Raw genomic sequence first — 18454 nt, 5'->3', positions numbered from 1 at the left:
AAGAAAGCCAATGGAATGTTGGCATTCATAACAAGAGGAGTTGAGTATAGGAGCAAAGAGGTCCTTCTGCAGTTGTACAGGGCCCTAGTGAGACCGCACCTGGAGTACTGTGTGCAGTTTTGGTCTCCAAATTTGAGGAAGGATATTCTTGCTATTGAGGGCGTGCAGCGTAGGTTTACTAGGTTAATTCCCGGAATGGCGGGACTGTCATATGTTGAAAGACTGGAGCGACTAGGTTTGTATACACTGGAATTTAGAAGGATGAGAGGGGATCTTATCGAAACGTATAAGATTATTAAGGGGTTGGACATGTTAGAGGTAGGAAACATGTTCCCAATGTTGGGGGAGTCCAGAACCAGGGGCCACAGTTTAAGAATAAGGGGTAGGCCATTTAGAACAGAGATGAGGAAAAACTTTTTTAGTCAGAGAGTTGTGAATCTGTGGAATTCTCTGCCTCAGAGGGCAGTGGAGGCCAATTCTCTGAATACATTCAAGAGAGAGCTAGATAGAGCTCTTAAGGATAGCGGAGTCAGGGGGTATGGGGAGAAAGCAGGAACGGGGTACTGATTGAGAATGATCAGCCATGATCACATTGAATGGTGGTGCGTACAGGCTCGAAGGGCCGAATGGCCTCCTCCTGCACCTATTGTCTATTGTCTAAAAAAGATTGTGACTCACTTCCCTATTTATGCCACACGTAATGAAAAAATCCTCTTTGAGGACACCCCACAACCTCCTGTACACCAATGAGAACATCCCCAGGTTATCCAACCTCCTCTTCAAATAAAGCTCTCCATTCCAGGCAACATTGTGGTGAATCTCTTTTGCACTATTTCTATCTTTACCATATTCTTTTTAAAATGAGATGACCAGAACTGTACACAATAATCCAAGTGAGGCTTAAACCAATGAATTGTACAGATGCAATATGATGTCCTAACTCTTACACTCAATACCCTTGTCTCTGAGGGTAAGCACACTAAATGCGTCCTTCACTGACCTATCCACCTGCATTGCCATTTACAGGAAGCTCTGAACTTACACCCCGAGATCCCTCTGTATATCAAAGCTTCCAAGTCCCTTACATTTGCTATATCCAGTCAATTTTAGATTATCAAAAATGCATTATCTCACCTTTGTATTTAACTCACTCACACATTTGGCTGCATTAGGCCCATATGCCTCCAACCTGGCTGAAAGTAAGGTTCCTCATTGTGGCGAGACAATCAAGCTAAAGACAAGTACAACAGGTAGAGCAAACAAAAAAATGCTGATGTACAGAATATAGTGTTGCAGCAATATAGCGTTACAATTACAGAGAAAGTGCAGACAAGAAAGTGCAATGATTACCATAAGGTAGGTTGAGAAATTGGGACTATACCCTATGTTTAAGAGAGGACCATCCAGTAGTATTGCAAGTGTGGGGAATAAGCTATTCCCGCATCTGGTGGTAAGTACTTTCAAGCTTTTGTATTTTCTGCCTAATGGGAGAGGGGAGAAGTGGGAAGGAACAGGCTGTAAAAGGTCCTTGATTATGTTGGCTGCTTTCTCAAGGCAGCATGAAATGTAGATGTGGTGAACTTTTTGTGCTGGACTGGGATACATCCACAATTCAATGCAATTTCCTGGCATCTTGGGCATCTCATGTGGGTGTCTTTGTTATCCAAATGTTCTGTCATGAGTGTAAGGCCAGAAACATGGTATCAGTTGTGGATCTGTTGCAACAGTAGGCAAGTTGCAGTGGGTCAAGGCCTTCAAGGAGGCTGGAGTTAATCATGGACGTCAGAGCCACTGGACAGAAGTCATTAAAATTATGGTTTCAGTTTCAGTTTAGTTTATTGTCACATGTACTGAGGTACCGTGAAAAGCTTTTTGTTGCGTGCTAACCAGTCAGCGGAAAGACAATACATGATTACAATCAATCCATTTACAGTGTATAGATAATAAGGAAATAACATTTAGTGCAAGGTAAAGCCAGCAGAGTCCAGTCAAGGATAGTCCGAGGAACATCAGAGGTCGATCGTAGTTCAGCACTGCTCTCTAGTTGTGGTCGGATGATTCAGTTGCCTGATAACAGCTGGGAAGAAACTGTCCCTGAATCTATTGGTGCAAGTTTTCACACTTCTCTCCCTGATGGGAGAAGGGAGAAGAGGGAGTGGCCAGAGTGCGACTCGTGCTTGATTATGCTGCTGGCCTTCCCGAGACAGCGTGAGACATAAATGGAATGGACAGAAGGGAGGTTGAAGGGTAGAAGGGAAGGGAATAGAAAGCACGCACGTTTGCTTTTAATAGACAATAGACAATAGGTGCAGGAGTAGGCCATGCAGCCCTTCGAGCCAGCACCGACATTCAATCCGATCATGGCTGATCACTCTCAATCAGTACCCCGTTCCTGCCTTCTCCCCATACCCCCTCACTCTGCTATCCTTAAGAGCTCTATCCAGCTCTCTCTCTTGAAAGCATCCAACGAACTGGCCTCCACTGCCTTCTGAAGCAGAGAATTCCACACCTTCACCACTCTCTGACTGAAAAAGTTCTTCCTCATCTCCGTTCTAAATGGCCTACCCCTTATTCTTAAACTGTGGCCCCTTGTTCTGGACTCCCCCAACATTGGGAACATGTTTCCTGCCTCTAATGTGTCCAATCCCCTAATTATCTTTTATGTTTCAATAAGATCCCCCCTCATCCTTCTAAATTCCAGTGTATGCAAGCCCAATCGCTCCAGCCTTTCAACATACGACAGTCCCGCCATTCCGGGAATTAACCTAGTGAACCTAAGCTGCACACCCTCCACAGCAAGAATATCCTTCCTCAAATTTGGAGACCAAAACTGCACACAGTACTCCAGGTGCGGTCTCACCAGGGCCCGGTACAACTGTAGAAGGACCTCTTTGCTCCTATACTCAACTCCTCTTGTTACGAAGGCCAACATTCCATTGGCTTTCTTCACTGCCTGCTGTACCTGCATGCTTCCTTTCATTGACTGATGCACTGGGACACCCAGATCTCGTTGAACTCCCCCTCCTCCTAACTTGACACAATTCAGATAATAATCTGCCTTTCTATTCTTACTTCCAAAGTGAATAACCTCACACTTATCTACATTAAACTGCATCTGCCATGTATCCGCCCACTCACACAACCTGTCCAAGTCACCCTGCAGCCTTATTGCATCTTCCTCACAATTCACACTACCCCCCAGCTTAGTATCATCTGCAAATTTGCTAATGGTACTTTTAATCCCTTCGTCTAAGTCATTAATGTATATCGTAAATAGCTGGGGTCCCAGCACCGAACCTTGCGGTACCCCACTGGTCACTGCCTGCCATTCCGAAAGGGCCCCATTTATCCCCACTCTTTGCTTTCTGTCTGTCAACCAATTTTCTATCCATGTCAGTACCCTACCCCCAATACCATGTGCCCTAATTTTGCCCACTAATCTCCTATGTGGGACCTTGTCGAAGGCTTTCTGAAAGTCAAGGTACACCACATCCACTGACTCTCCCCTGTCAATTTTCCTAGTTACATCCTCAAAAAATTCCAGTAGATTTGTCAAGCATGATTTCCCCTTCGTAAATCCATGCTGACTCGGAATGATCCCGTTACTGCTATCCAAATGCTCAGCAATTTCGTCTTTTATAATTGACTCCAGCATCTTCCCCACCACTGATGTCAGACTAACTGGTCTATAATTACCCGTTTTCTCTCTCCCTCCTTTCTTAAAAAGTGGGATAACATTTGCTATCCTCCAATCCACAGGAACTGATCCTGAATCTATAGGACATTGAAAAATGATCTCCAATGCTTCCACTATTTCTAGAGCCACCTCCTTAAGTACCCTGGGATGCAGACCATCAGGCCCTGGGGATTTATCAGCCTTCAGTCCCATCAGTCTACCCAAAACCATTTCCTGCCTAATGTGGATTCCCTTCAGTTCCTCCATCACCCTAGGTTCTCCGGCCCCTAGAACATTTGGGAGATTGTGTGTATCTTCCTCAGTGAAGACAGATCCAAAGTAATGGTTTAACTCGTCTGCCATTTCTTTGTTCCCCATAATAAATTCCCCCGTTTCTGTCTTCAAGGGACCCACATTTGCCTTGACTATTTTTTTCTTCTTCACGTACCTAAAAAACTTTTGCTATCCTCCTTTATATTATTGGCTAGTTTACCCTCGTACCTCATCTTTTCTCCCCGTATTGCCTTTTTAGTTAACTTTTGTTGCTCTTTAAAAGAGTCCCAATCCTCTGTCTTCCCACTCTTCTTTGCTTTGTTATACTTCCTCTCCTTAATTTTTATGCTGTCCCTGACTTCCCTTGTCAGCCACAGGTGTCTCTTACTCCCCTTAGAGTCTTTCCACCTCTTTGGAATAAATTGATCCTGCAACCTCTGGGTAAATAATGATCTTCTTGAAGCAGATTAGAACCTCAGAATGGAATATGGAGAGGTTAAAGACGTGCGTCAATACTCCTGCCAGTTGGTTACACAGTTCCGGAGGATGCACCCAGGGGACAATTGTTTTCGGTGGGTTCACATCTGTGATAATGGCCATTGATACCGTCCCACCCGTGACTGTCAGGGTGGATAAAGCAATCCACTGACCTTCTGTTCAAAGTGAGCATAGAATGCATTAAACTTATGAGAGAGAGATATGGTGCTGCAGAGATATTGTCCAACTTCATTTTGTAGCCTGTTTTAGCATGCAAGCCTTGCCACAATCAACGGGTGCCTGTGTGGTTCGACTGGAACTCTATCTCAGTCTGAAATATCCCTTTGGCATCCTTGATGGTCTTGCAAAGATCATAAATAGATTTCTTGTATTGCTTGGGATCGTTTGACTTACATGCTACATACTAGCACTTCACCTGGGAATGGACCTCACAGTTCATCCATGGATTCTGGTTGGGGAATGTTGATATTGTCTTCTTTGACATGAATTGCTCCACACACTTATTGAAGAAGTCTGTGATAGCAGTGGCATACTCATTTTGGGTGGCCACAGAGTCCTTGAAGATGGACGAGTCCTCCGACTCAAAGCAGTTGCAAGAGATCTCATCTGTTTCCTCAGACCAATGTAGCCAGAACTGAGGGTCAAATGACACTCATTCTTATCTGATTCTGAAGCCATGTTGCTTGCACCACAGGGATCAACAGGGATGTTGCTTGCACAAGTCTACCAAAGCAGGCACTATATTGCCTTGGCAAGATATTTTGAGGTTTTGACTTTTTAATACCTTATATGGACATGGTCTTATTTCCTTTACTACCTTGTATGGGCACGATGTGAGTTGTGTCACATCATTCACTGATAAGATTAAGATATAACTAAACCGTTTTGTCCATTGTTTTCTAGAGTGAGACACGAGATGAGCTCTGTGGGTGTCTGAAGCCAACCAGTGCTGACCTCCCCACTATTGCCTGGTGTAATAAATTTACCATTTTACCACTATCTTTGTTGCATTGTTGTCTGTCTAGAAAAAATGAACTTTAACATTGGCGTAGTCGGCAGGATATCGCTGGTACCAACTTCAACGACTGAGTAAGAGGCTGCAATTTGGCCGGGACCTGGAGTGGAGTAAAAAGTGCACTATCGGATCCATTGAGTCTGAGCTTCCGAATGAGTTCCTGGGAACACTGTGGTCCCTCGTCTGAGGTCGATCTGGTTCCTGCCGAGAACCTTTAGACAGACAACATAGGTAAGACCTTATATTTTTGTTATATAAGGCGAGACATCACATGTGTTAATGGGAGAGAGTGAAATAAGATTGGTCAGGTCGGATGTTATCCGTGAAAGATTTCTTAATAAGATTGGTCAGGTCGGATGTTATTCGTGAAAGATTTCTTAAAAATGGGACAGGCTCTGGATAAGAGCGATGGGGGAGCTCCGGTACAATACATGTGTTATCTGTATCCGGAAAAACGTAAAGATTACCGACAATTGTCTACTTCATTAACAAAAAGATTGAGAAATGAAGCCTGGCCACTAAGGCGAACATGGAATGTGAAAAACTTAAGCGCTGAAAAAGGTCATAAACGACCTGGCATAGCGACCCTGTTTACAGAGGAGGACGAGGCCGAACAAGGGTGGTGTAGACCTCCGCCCTTTGCGCCCCCACTCCAGGGAGCCCAGGGTCTCTACCCTGTCTCACCCCAGGCTGCAGCACCTCCCCCAGTTAGAGAAAGAGAAGTCGAGTCAGAAGAAGACTGAGAAAGGGCCGAGAAATGTATGGAGGAAGGAGAAGTAATTGAGTCAAATGTTGCGGAGGGAGTTAAAATACATCCTCGAAAGACAGCAAAAAGAGTAATGCCAATCAGAGCTATGGTAAACCCCTGAGCCAGAGAAAACAGACAGCCAGACACCGTAAGGATATACATGGCTTGAAAACCACGACATGTTGGTAATAAGAGATAAGTATTCTCCTTGGCTGAATCCTTACTGGACCCCACTGAAGGGGCGTGCTGGAAAAACCTAATGGGACACAGAACCTCTGAGGTGTTACATGGAGCGACAGGCTTTTGAAGGATGCTACTAGGTAGAGACAGACAGAGCGAAACGCTGGGAACAGAAGAACAAAGAAACACTGTGAAAATGGTCACATGATGGACATCTGGTGAGAACAGAGCCGCAAGTAACCATGGCTGGGCAGAATGGCCCTTGAAGATAGTGTCTGGGAACGGTTATTTATTCAGCACTTGGATGAGTGACAACTCAAAATGATTGACTTTAGAGTTGTGAGAGGCTTTTTAGGGTTGGTTAACTTCTGCAGGCAATGGATTCCGGATGTGGCCTTATACACCAAGCAACTCTCCCCCCTGGCATCTGCAAATGCACCCTGAAAGTTTGCCCTAACGCCCGTGCAAGAAGAAGCATTCACCAAACTTAAGGCTGCCCTAGCGGCCGCCCCGCTATCGGCGGCCCACTCTACAACAGGCCTTTCCAACCGTATGTCAGTATTATCCAAAATTTGCTTATCCAATATCATGGTGATGTGTGACGCCTGGTTGTTTACTTCTCGGTCCGCCTGGACGCTGTTGCCCAGGGCTACCCTCCATGCACACAGATTTTACCAGGGCTACATGCAGCTGTTGCTGTGGCTTGCAATATTACCCTGCACCAACCGGTGGCAGTATACACCACTCAATGTGTTGCAGCCCTGCTTAACACAGGACAGACGAAATATTTGACTTAAGCCTGATTAGGCCGCTATGAAGTTACCCTCCTGAGCAACCCGTACCTTACCTTCTATCATTGCACCACCATTAATCCTTCAGCATTTCTTACAGAACCACCCGAACATCACGAAGAACCACTTCATGACTGTGCATTGGCAAATGAACTGTTAACCACAGTCCGACAGGATACTCCTTACAGGATATTCCTCTCAAACAGAAAGACTGCAATTGGTTTGTGGATGCATCGTCACTGATTGCCGAAAATGGACACCGAACCTCGGACTACGCAGATAACGGGGCCATAATAGAAGAAGAATTGGATAGAATAGAATAGAAGAATAGAAGAAGGCCGGTTCCAAAACGCTCTCTCCGCCCAGCAGGCAGAACTTTATGCTCTCACCAGGGCATGCATTCTGGGCCAACAAAAGACACTTAATATCTATACCGATTCTCATTATGCCTTCGGCATTGCCCACGATTTTGGAGCCCTCTGGCAGCATAGAGGCTTTTTAATGTCTTCCGGCACTCCGATTAAAAACTCCCTTTATGTGACCAATTTGTTACAGACTCTAACTCTCCCGTATCGATTAGCCATTATTAAATGTAATACACACACGGGAGGCTCAGATGAGGTTTCTGAAGGAAATGCCCCCGTCGACGCCACTGCCCGCATTTTGGCCTCCTACTCCCTTAATATTGTCCCCTCTGAACAAAGGGTTTTGACAAACAGAACGGTTCTGCCAGACATGGGTGAAGTTAAGTTAATGCAGGGAGACGCCTCTGCCGCTCAAAAAGATCTTTGGAAACATGAGGGCTGTGCCAGTGATTGGCTCACCCCTCTTGGACAAGTTTGTGTACCTGATGCATTTTTACCTCGACTGTTAACTTGCATACTCTCCCTTACTCATGCTGGAAAGGAGGGAATGGTAAGGATGACCAAAGAAACAGGGTGGCACCCGAAAATTCGGCAAGAGGCATTCAAGCAGGCCTCTGAGTGGGATATGCCAGAGGAGCAATCCTGGTAAGGCAAGAAAAGGTCCAAAGGGAGTCACTCCAATGCCATCCCGCCCTTTTGAATGCATACAGATAGATTTTTATTGAAATGCCACGTGCACAGTGTTATAAATATTGTTTAGTAATTGTTGATTTATTTAGTAGATGGATTGAAGCCTTGTCTACTACAAATAACACAGCAGAAACAAATGTTACGTTGCTGCTAAAAGAAATTATACCCCGCTTTGGTTTGCCAATCACTATCAGCTCCGACAATGGTCCTCACTTTATAGCCACTGTTAATAAGGAAATATGCCAGCATTTTAAAATCAAGCACCAATTTCACTGTGTTCACCATCCGCAGGATTCTGGTATCGTCGAAAGGGCAAATGGGACACTCAAGACCAAATTGACTAAGTTAATGGGAGAAATGGGGCAGAGCTGGATTAAGGTTCTTCCCCTCAGTCTTTTTTTTTATACATGATAAATTCGATTATACATGTATTGTTCTGTATTATCTCCCCACCCACAACCCTCCCCCCCACCCCCCAGTTAGAAAAAAGTGGAAAAAGGAGAAGAAAAGAAAGAAAAGAAAGAAGGAAAGAAGAACTGCCTGTTGTACCTGCACGCCAACTTTCAGTGACTAGTGTACAAGGACACCAGGTCACGCTGCACTTCCCCCTTACCTAACCTGACACCATTGAGATAATAATCTGCCTCCTTGTTTTTGCCGCCAAAGTGGATAACCTCACATTTATCTATATTATACTGCATCTGCCATGCATCTGCCCACTCACTCAACCTGTCCAAGTCACCCTGCAAACTCCTAACATCCTCTTCGCAGTTCACACTGCCACCCAGCTTTGTGCCATCTGCAAACTTGCTAGTTTTACTTCTAATTCCTTCATCCAAACCATTAATATATATGGTAAATGGTTACGGCCCCAGCACCGAGCCTTGCGGCACACCATTCGCCACTGCCTGCCATTCTGAAAAGGACCCGTTTACTCCTACTCTTTGCTTCCTGTCTGTCAACCGATTCTCTATCCATGTCAACACTCTACCCCCAAAACCATGTGCTCTAATTTTGCTCAACAATCTCCCGTGTGGAACCTTACCAAAGGCTTTCTTTTTATTTCAAATTTGTAGTGTTTTTCTTTTCTTTCGTTTTAGAGTTTTATTTGGCTCACCAGTGGACCCAGATGCATGGTTCAAAACATCTTTTCACAAGTATTGAAATGGATGAAAAAATATCAGGGCCTGAATTTTCCTGCATTTACTCCATTTCTATTGAGGGAGTTCTAATTTCTGCTATATGTAGCTACACCTATCTGGCAACAAATTACTTTCAAAGCTTTTAGTTGAGGCAATTTTGATACCAAAGAACCTCGTCATTTTTAATTGACCGGCATTTTAGAGGATGGGAAGTATTATTTTGAATGAAAGGATCATTGGGCAATGTCACTACTCGAATATAAAATGGACACACATAAACTTTTGGTAGAACATGATATCTGAAAGAATGTATTCCACTTTAAAAAATAGTGCATATTCTTAAACATATTTCCAATTTGATTGAAACTGCCAACTTTCCTAAATTGCCAACTCTCTGAGATACATATTAAACTAAAAAATGAACTCTTCCCTATCTCTAAATATAATACTGCGAGTGAAGCATTCATTCCATGCTTCCCACTTCTGTTATTGGTCACACATCCCATGCCTTCAAAGTTACAACATCGAAATGAAGGTGCAGAGTTATAACGCCTCCAGCTGCAAGATAACGGGTATGTCGGTGACCAAACCACAAGCAACGAAACAAAAATATTGCTCATACCCTGCACATTGGGCAATGGTACAATAATGTAAGACACCTAATCATCCCTATAAAACTCAGTCAGGACAGAAAGACTCAGTTCATTTCAAGACTCCGAGATCCTGAAGATGAAGTGCTTCAAGATCCCCGTTGTAATTGTGTTACTTCGTCTTGCGCTTAGTTTAAGTGCACCCCCCAACTCCGATACAGAACTATTGAACGAAAACGACTGGGATCAATGCCGGGTATAATCAGAGATATATACTAAACCAATGTTTATGTTCAGTGTATAAAACCAATAATCAATTTCAAATATAAAGCAGCGCAATGACAAACGTAATTTCCTCCGGGCGTTGAAGGTACCGTCGTACAGGCAACAATATGTATACATTATAAACTTTACCTGTTGTAAGTTGTGTTTCTTTCGTTGATCCAGAATTACCTCCAACGATTTTACAACATGACCGAATCCAAATGGAGAACGCCCGATTTCGGACATCATGATAAGATTAGAGAAATGCAACATTTCTTTGGTCTGCAAGTGACTGGGAGATTGAACCGCGACACTATGGAAGAGATGAAGAAAGAACGTTGTGGGGTCTCAGACTCGAGGCAGCTCAGAGGTTCTCGGTGGTCGCAGAGGAGAATCACCTACAGGTACATGCATGCATTCGCTGAGGCGGCGGGAACATTGGTCTTTCGTTATAAAGAGGAATCCAATTAAAAGTGATCCATGTGCTCGCTTCCTTCTTGTCTGACAGAATCGTAAATTACACGCCAGATCTGAACAGACGAGAGATAGACACCGCTATTGCCCTGGCCTTTAAAGTCTGGAGCGATGTTACTCCTCTGACCTTTGTCAGACTGAACGCAGGAGAAGCTGATATCATGATATTGTTCGCTGGAGGCCGTGAGTTCAGCCATTCAACAATTCCTGGCCATTTTTGCCATGGTGGACATGTACTATGTGTGTGACTTCTGTTCCACGTTCTCTGTTCCCAGGTCACGGGGACGGTTCCCCGTTCGATGGCCGAAGTGGGACTCTGGCTCATGCGTTTTTCCCTGGATCGGGCCTCGGTGGCGACGCTCACTTTGATGAAGCTAAAAGGTGGACGTTGTCCAGAGCCGGTAAATAAGTTATAAACTCGAAAGATTTAACTAGCTTTCTAAAAAAAACCGTGACCCCATATTTCATTTAATGACATAAAAAATGAAGAGGTTGTGGAATAAATTATTTTATAATGTCAATTATGGTGAAATGTTAGAAGTTAAACCCAATTGTGTTACTCACCTTAACAGGAATCAACTTGTTCCTTGTTGCGGCTCATGAATTTGGCCATTCACTCGGACTGGAGCACTCAAACGATAGATCTGCTCTTATGTTCCCCACCTATTCGTTCGTCAATACCAATGGGTATCGCCTCCCAGCCGACGATGTCAGACGAATCCAGGCCTTGTATGGTACACTGAAAATATTTAAAAAGTTTACTGTTCGTGATCCTTAAAATGTTTCCGTGCTTCACTTATTGGGGAAGAGCACAACGTCTTCAGAAAACCAAAATCCAGATTAAAATGAATTACTTAGAGAACTTCACATGCACCTTTCTAAATGTCTTTTAAATGTTGTTATTGCATCTGCCATTTCGGATAAAATCTTGCTATCGATTGGGTTCTGGACATACGTCCTTTCCTGGTAAAATGGTAACTTGGTCCTACCATCAGTCAGATTATTAACACGTTATCATTACAGATATTTCAGACCCAGACACAAAATCCCAAAGTTGCTCAGAATTCTGAACGAACCATGTAAAATGCAGCCCTTCCTCAGTGAATGCTGGCGATTCAATTTGAACGACATATACATTTCTTTCTAAAAGTGTCAGTGTAGATTACCATTTCGAAACCATTTACTTCGATCACCAGAATTTAAACGAAGTTAAAATGTTGCCCTGAGTGATGAACTTTGCAGAATACAATCATTCATTGAATTTTACAGTATTTGTTCCCTGTCCTTTAAAATTTGCAACAATGTTTTCTGGTTACAAAACGGAGAAGTTAGCATTATATTGTTGCTTTAACCATTAAGATGACATCATTCAATTTAAGATCAATTCTTGCTGCTAATCTACCACCTTAACATGAACAATATATTTTCTGTATTTTAGGAGCTCGTGAAGAACCAATACCAACACCACCAGAGCCAAAACCGACCAAACCTTCCGATAGATGCGATCCCCAAATGTCATTTGATGCTATTACCAGTGTACGTGGTGAACTCTGGTTCTTTAAAGAGGGGTATGGACGACATTTTTGTTTCTATTTTATGCTATGTATTCCATTGCAGATATTTTCAAACGTAGCAATCCCGCCACATTAGTGGATTAGTATATTCTGAAATATTATCTCACTATATGCTAGAAGGAACGGGTAGCATTTTATATTGCATGTCTAACCTCGACTGCGACCATTGGAATTGCTGGCAAGCCAACATGAGTAACTCATGGAAGAAGGTTAGGAATACTTTTTGTTATTTCTAATTCTGGTGGCATGATCTCACAGGTTGCTGTAATGATTAGCAGGAATGAATGCAGGGAGCCACGCAATTATGAAAGCCCAAAGATCTTTCATTTATTGCAAATGTGGCGTTTGATTTTCAAAGATAGTAACAGTAAAAAAAAGTACAGAAAACATTATTTTGCATCATAGGAAGTCTAATGTACAGTATATGTTAGATTTTTTAAATCAAGATGCTATACTAGATAGAGCTCTTAAGGATAGCGGAGTTAGGGGGTATGGGGAGAAGGCAGGAACGGGGTACTGATTAAGAATGATCAGCCATGATCACATTGAATGGCGGTGCTGGCTCGAAGGGCCGAATGGCCTCCTCCTGCACCTATTGTCTATTGTCTATAATGAAAACCTACAATTGAAGACTTATATCCACATTAATACAAAAAGGATGGCACAGTGGCACGGCAGGAGTTTAATCCTAATGTCAGGGAAATAATTGGAGGGGTGGAATTATGAGTTGATGTAGATTCAGTGAATTGAACAGTTTAATTCCATCTGGTAAGGAAAGATAGGTTAATAAAATACAGCAGCCCTTTTATTCAAATATTGATGAAATTGCTTTACTTTCATGGCTGATAAAAAGTTTTGTACATTCAATTACTCTTTACTCTAGAATAAGAATAATGCCTAAATGATCAAAGCAACCTTCTCTTGTTTAGAGCTGTGTGGCGAAAACAGCCTTCGCGCCCAGATGTGACATCAAATCAAATCAAGAATATTTTTCCAAACATTCAGTCAGTTGATGCTGCGGTTGAAATAAAGGATAGAAATTTTGTCGTTCTCTTCAAAGGTGCGTGAGTTTTCGATTATTGTAAAAGGGAACGCGCATAAATACAGAAGGATGAGAGGGGATCTGATAGAGACATATAAAATTATAAAAGGACTGGACATCTAGATGCAGGAAAAATGTTCCCAATGTTGGGGGAGTCCAGAACCAAGGGACACCGTCTTAGGATAAAGGGGAGGCCATTTAAAACTGAGGTGAGAAGGAACTTTTTCACTCAGAGAATTGTGAATTTGTGCAATTCTCTGCCACAGTGGAGGCCAAATCACTGGATGAATTTAAGAGAGAGTTAGATAAAGTTCTGGGGCTAGTGGAACCAAAGGATGTGGGGGGAAGTTGGGCATAGGTTACTGATTGTGGATGATCAGCCATGATCACAATGAATGGCGGTGCTGGCTCAAAGGGCAGAATGGCCTCCTCCTGCACCTATTGTCTATGTTTCTATGAGTTGGCAACTAACGACTGCGCATGGACGATTTTCCTTTCACTTTGTATAGTGGAACACTTAATGGCTTGAAGTGCTTTTGGAAAAGGGAGAGAGGCAAGTCTGGGTTCATCTTTTGACAGTCCACTAACAATATCAGAATTTAAGAAATATAAGCAAAAGTGGGGCGTTCGTTTATATGTCTGCTCTGCCAGTCATTAAAATCATCTCTAATCTTCAATCTCAATACCACTTCCCTGCACTAAATCAATATCCCTTGACACAATTAAAAATCATATTATGAGGCATTCCTATGGCAGACCATGGTCTATACAAATTATGGACAAAATACTAACACTTTGTATTTAATCAATTGAAGTGAAGTTTGCCTCCCCTGAGTTTTTGGATAATTAAAATGAAGTTGGTAATAGAAAACTGCAAATCCACAATTCTTAATTTTTGAGCAATCTTTGACTTTAATCCCATGTCTTAACTAAACTACTGTTAATATTTAACAGGATCACAGTACTGGTTAATTAGAGGAAACAGACTTTTATCACAGTTCCCAAGGAGCATCCGACGGATTGGATTTCCAAGATCTGTTACACATCTTGATGCTGCCCTGTATATCAAGGAGAGAAATAAAGCATTATTCTTTATTGGAGATAAGTATTGGAGGTATGTAGCAGTATTATTTTACAGTGTTTCACTGTGAAATTAAAAAAAATATTTTCAGAATCCCATCAGTCTAAGAACTCTAAATTTAAAAACAAAATGCAATGGCACTATCTACATTAATAGGTCTCTCTGACTCTTTAAGAGGATGCAGAAATGTATATTGTATATATTATGTAAGTAGTGCCAATTTCTACAACATGCTTGCAAGACACCTTGACTTTGACAACCACTTGAAATAACTGCATTTATTCTCTTTTTGTTTAGTTATAATCTGAGGAGAGGACGAATGGGAAGAGGCTACCCAAGAAGAATAAATGATGACTTTCCTGGAATAGGGAATAAAGTAGATTCAGCATTTGAAAACTCTGGTATGGAATGAAAATAGTGGATGGGCGAAATATTCAAAACTTACCAACGCATTTATGTGATTTGCATTTATGTTTGATTATTTAATGCTGTATTCATTCAAAGTTTTTTCCTTTTTTGTCTAGGCTTCCTCTATTTATCAAATGGACCAATACAATATGAATATGACTACAGAAATAAACAAGTTATCCGTGTTTTGAAAACATCCAGCTGGCTAAATTGTGATTAATTAACAATAAGTATTTGCCTTAAGAACTGCCTAACATTTAACAGAGCAGTTTACTCTTTCAAACCAGGCAAACTTTAAAATTGATTTTTGTTTGTTACGGAAAAGGTAATTGGGGTTTTAATAATTCACATTTCTGGGTACATATTTTTAAACATTTTTTCAAAAAGTCAGTGATGAATAATCTCGTTTTCTGATGTGAAATATTTAAAACCATAATTTTGAATGATAATAAAAAAAATATGGATTTAAACTGCTTAGAATGTATTTCACTGCAGTATTATTGTGCCTGATTTCCATCATTTAAATAACTTAATAAAGAGCTGCTTCATATCATTTGAAGTTTATTCAATTATTTGTGCAACAATTGTTCACAACGTGTAGTTTTCACAACCAGTGATCCGGTTTGATAAGTTTTATATCTTTATTACTTAAAAGTCTACTCCTTACTTTTCTAAATCATTTACAATTAAAGCAAAATTCTTGGATCAAGGGAGAAGAGAATGGAAAATCTTGAAGATTTGTGTTCTGTGTTTTAGTTTTCACTTTTCTGTACCATCACACATCAGTTTACTCAAGGACACTTTCAGCTAATTATCCAGCCATATTAATAATTTGGGGTGGAAACAAAATGATTTCAGTAGATATATATCAGGCACAATCTGAAGAAAAGTTTTTTAACATTTTATTTATTAAATAACATACACAAAAAGATTACATTTATATACTTTATAGACATGAAGAACTTTAGAAGTGTAGTTTCAATTGATATGTAGGAAGTACAGCGGTCCACTGGAGCACACCTAGTTCACAAAAACAGCAACATGATAATAACCAGATGATGCATTTTAATAATGTTCAAGTGTAATTTGGTCAGGCGATCCTGGGCGCAGATTTCCTCTGGGCCTTTTCACTAGTCCCCGATGTCCGCGGTAACGGCCATCGAACCTCCGCCAGCAGCGATGAGTCCGCCGCTCCACTGGCCGCCACCCCGCCCAACCCGACTGTCCAGGCCGTCGTCGCGGCCCCCGACCCTTATGCTGCAGTCCTGGTGTTGCATCTCGTGCGGTTGCAGAGGAAAGTGCCCGGGGTTGGGGTGGTTTGGGTAGGAAGGGACCAGATGATGGAGAAGGTGAGAACGAGGTGGAGGTCCAGAAACGGGAGGGAGAACTCACTGACTTCATACACTTCACCTCCAATTTCCATCCTGCCCTTAAATATACCTGGACTATCTCCGACATCTCCCTTCCATTTCTGGACCTCACCATCTCCATCACAGGAGACAGACTAGTGACGGACATTTACTATAAACCCACTGACTCACACAGCTATCTGGACTACATTTCTTCCCACCCGGTCCCCTGCAAAACGTCGATCCCCTACTCCCAATTCCTCCATCTACACCGCATCTGCGCCCGGGATGAGGTGTTTCACACTAGGGCTTCCGAGATGTCCTCGTTCTTCAGGAAACGGGGCTTCCCCTCCTCCATTATAGATGAGGCTCTCACTAGGGTCTCTTCTACATCCCGCAGCTCCGCTCTTGCTCCCCCTCCCCCCACTCGCAACAAGGACAGAATCCCACTCGTTCTCACCTTCCACCCCACCAGCCAGCGGATCCAACATATCATCCACCAACATTTCTGTCACCTACAACGGGACCCCACCACTGGCCATATCTTCCCATCCCCTCCCCTCTCTGCGTTCTGCAGAGACCGTTCCCTCCGTAACTCCCTGGTCCACTCCCTGGTTCCTACCCAAACCACCCCAACCCCAGCGCAGTCACCCAGTGGCCGAGGAAGTCCATAGTGGGAACTCCAAAGTGGCACTTGTCGATGTTAATGGCGAGGCTGTGCTCACTGAGCCGTTGGCAGAGCTGGCGAAGGTGCGCATAATGTTCCCTCCACGAGCGGCTAGCCACCAAGATGTCGTCCAGATACACAAACAGGAAAGGGAGGCCGCGGCATACCCCGTCCATGAGGCGTTGGAAAGCCTGCGCGGCGTTCTTAAGTCCAAAAGGCATCCACACAAATTCAAAAAGCCCGAAGGGCGTGATGGACCGGGATCTGATTATACCCCCGCGCCCAGTCCACCTTTGAGAAAACCGTGGCGCCTGCGAGATGGGAGTTGAAATCTTGAAGGTGGGGCACGGGATACTGAACGGCCGTGGTGGCATTGTTCAACTGCCGATAATCCCCACAAGGACGCTAGCCCCCGTTGGCTTTAGGGACCATGTGGAACTCTTCGAGAGGTTCGGCCCAGGGAGTGGCCCAATCCAGAGACCTGGAAAATGGAACGTAATGTGGGAAAATGTGAGCTGTCAAATTTGGCAGGGAAAACGAAAAATGCGCATATTGTCTAAGCTTTAAGAAGCATAGGAATCGGGGTGGCCTGATGAATGATGCACAAAAGATTAGTATTCAGGTACAGCAAGTAAACGAGGAAGGCTAACAGGATGCAAAAGGAAATTGAATAAAAGTAAGTGGTAGGTATGTAGAATGAGCAGCAAGAGGAGGCAGTTGAGGCAGGTACTATAATCTATATACTAAAACCCTCATTTGTTTGTTTGTTTGTTCCTAAACTACAGCCAAAATGGTACATAATAGAGCGGCAATTTTAGGCCCACCTTACTCACCGTTGTCCCTTTGGTGCTAATGGAAGAAGTTTCATTGAAATTGGTGTTATACTTTTAAAGTTATTCACATTTTAAAGTTTAAATCTGTCTCCGAGGGATGTAGAAGGAGGGAGGATAAGGGGGGTTGAGGGGGATGGAGTGGGGGGGAGTGGGGGGGGAGATGGAGGGAGGGGAGAGGGGGAAGAGAGGGGGAGGAGAGGGGGAGGGGAGGAGGGGGAGGGGTGGGAGGAGGGGGGAGGGGGAGGGTAGTGGGGGAGGAGAGGGTGCTGCACCAATGCAGGAGAAGTTTGGGTCCAACAGGTCCACTTGGTCTACTAGCATTTAAAATACATTTGGACAGGTACATGGATAGGAAATGTTTAGATGGATACGGACCAAATGTGGACAAATGGGACCAGCTTAGATGGGCATCTTGGTCGGCTTGGAAGAGTTAGGCGAAGTACCTGTTTTCGTGCTGCACAACTCTATCACTCCAGGTAAGTAATACTTCGGTTAACAGGGCATTGATGAGACCACTTTGGAAGTACTCCGTAAAGTATTATATCTGTTATTTCTGGAAGGATGTGAATGAATGCAAAATGGTTCAGAGATTGAATGCATTGATACTTATCAATGCATTGATAAGCTGTTATTTGAGGAAAGATTGGGATTTTTAGGGTTTTGACTGGAGGTCTTTGGGTCGTGAGGGTTCTTGACAGAGTGGATAGGAAAAGGGTGAGATGGAATCTAGAAACAAGGGTCATTTAAAAAAAAAATGCAGAAACTAAACAGAATTCATTGGCTCTGTGGGTGAT

The 18454-nt window shown here is 43.1% G+C and overlaps 1 protein-coding gene across 1 annotated transcript in view; it reads left to right on the top strand.

The window, feature by feature from the left end:
- The first annotated feature begins 10415 nt into the window (after window positions 1–10415).
- LOC144595643 (uncharacterized) overlaps window positions 10416–18454 on the top strand; it is a 53441-nt gene continuing 45402 nt past the window's right edge. The window contains exons 1-9 of the mRNA XM_078403220.1: window positions 10416–10636; window positions 10741–10889; window positions 10982–11107; window positions 11279–11440; window positions 12145–12274; window positions 13210–13340; window positions 14277–14436; window positions 14701–14804; window positions 14928–15023. Coding sequence (XP_078259346.1) covers window positions 10440–10636; window positions 10741–10889; window positions 10982–11107; window positions 11279–11440; window positions 12145–12274; window positions 13210–13340; window positions 14277–14436; window positions 14701–14804; window positions 14928–15023 — 1255 coding nt within the window. The 5' untranslated portion in view covers window positions 10416–10439. The remainder of the gene's footprint in view (window positions 10637–10740; window positions 10890–10981; window positions 11108–11278; window positions 11441–12144; window positions 12275–13209; window positions 13341–14276; window positions 14437–14700; window positions 14805–14927; window positions 15024–18454) is intronic.

This window comes from Rhinoraja longicauda, chromosome 7 (genome assembly GCF_053455715.1).
Source record: "Rhinoraja longicauda isolate Sanriku21f chromosome 7, sRhiLon1.1, whole genome shotgun sequence".
Taxonomy (NCBI): Eukaryota; Metazoa; Chordata; class Chondrichthyes; order Rajiformes; family Arhynchobatidae; genus Rhinoraja; species Rhinoraja longicauda.
The sequence above is the reverse complement of the archived record's forward strand: the minus strand, read 5'-3'. Positions and strand labels throughout refer to the sequence as shown.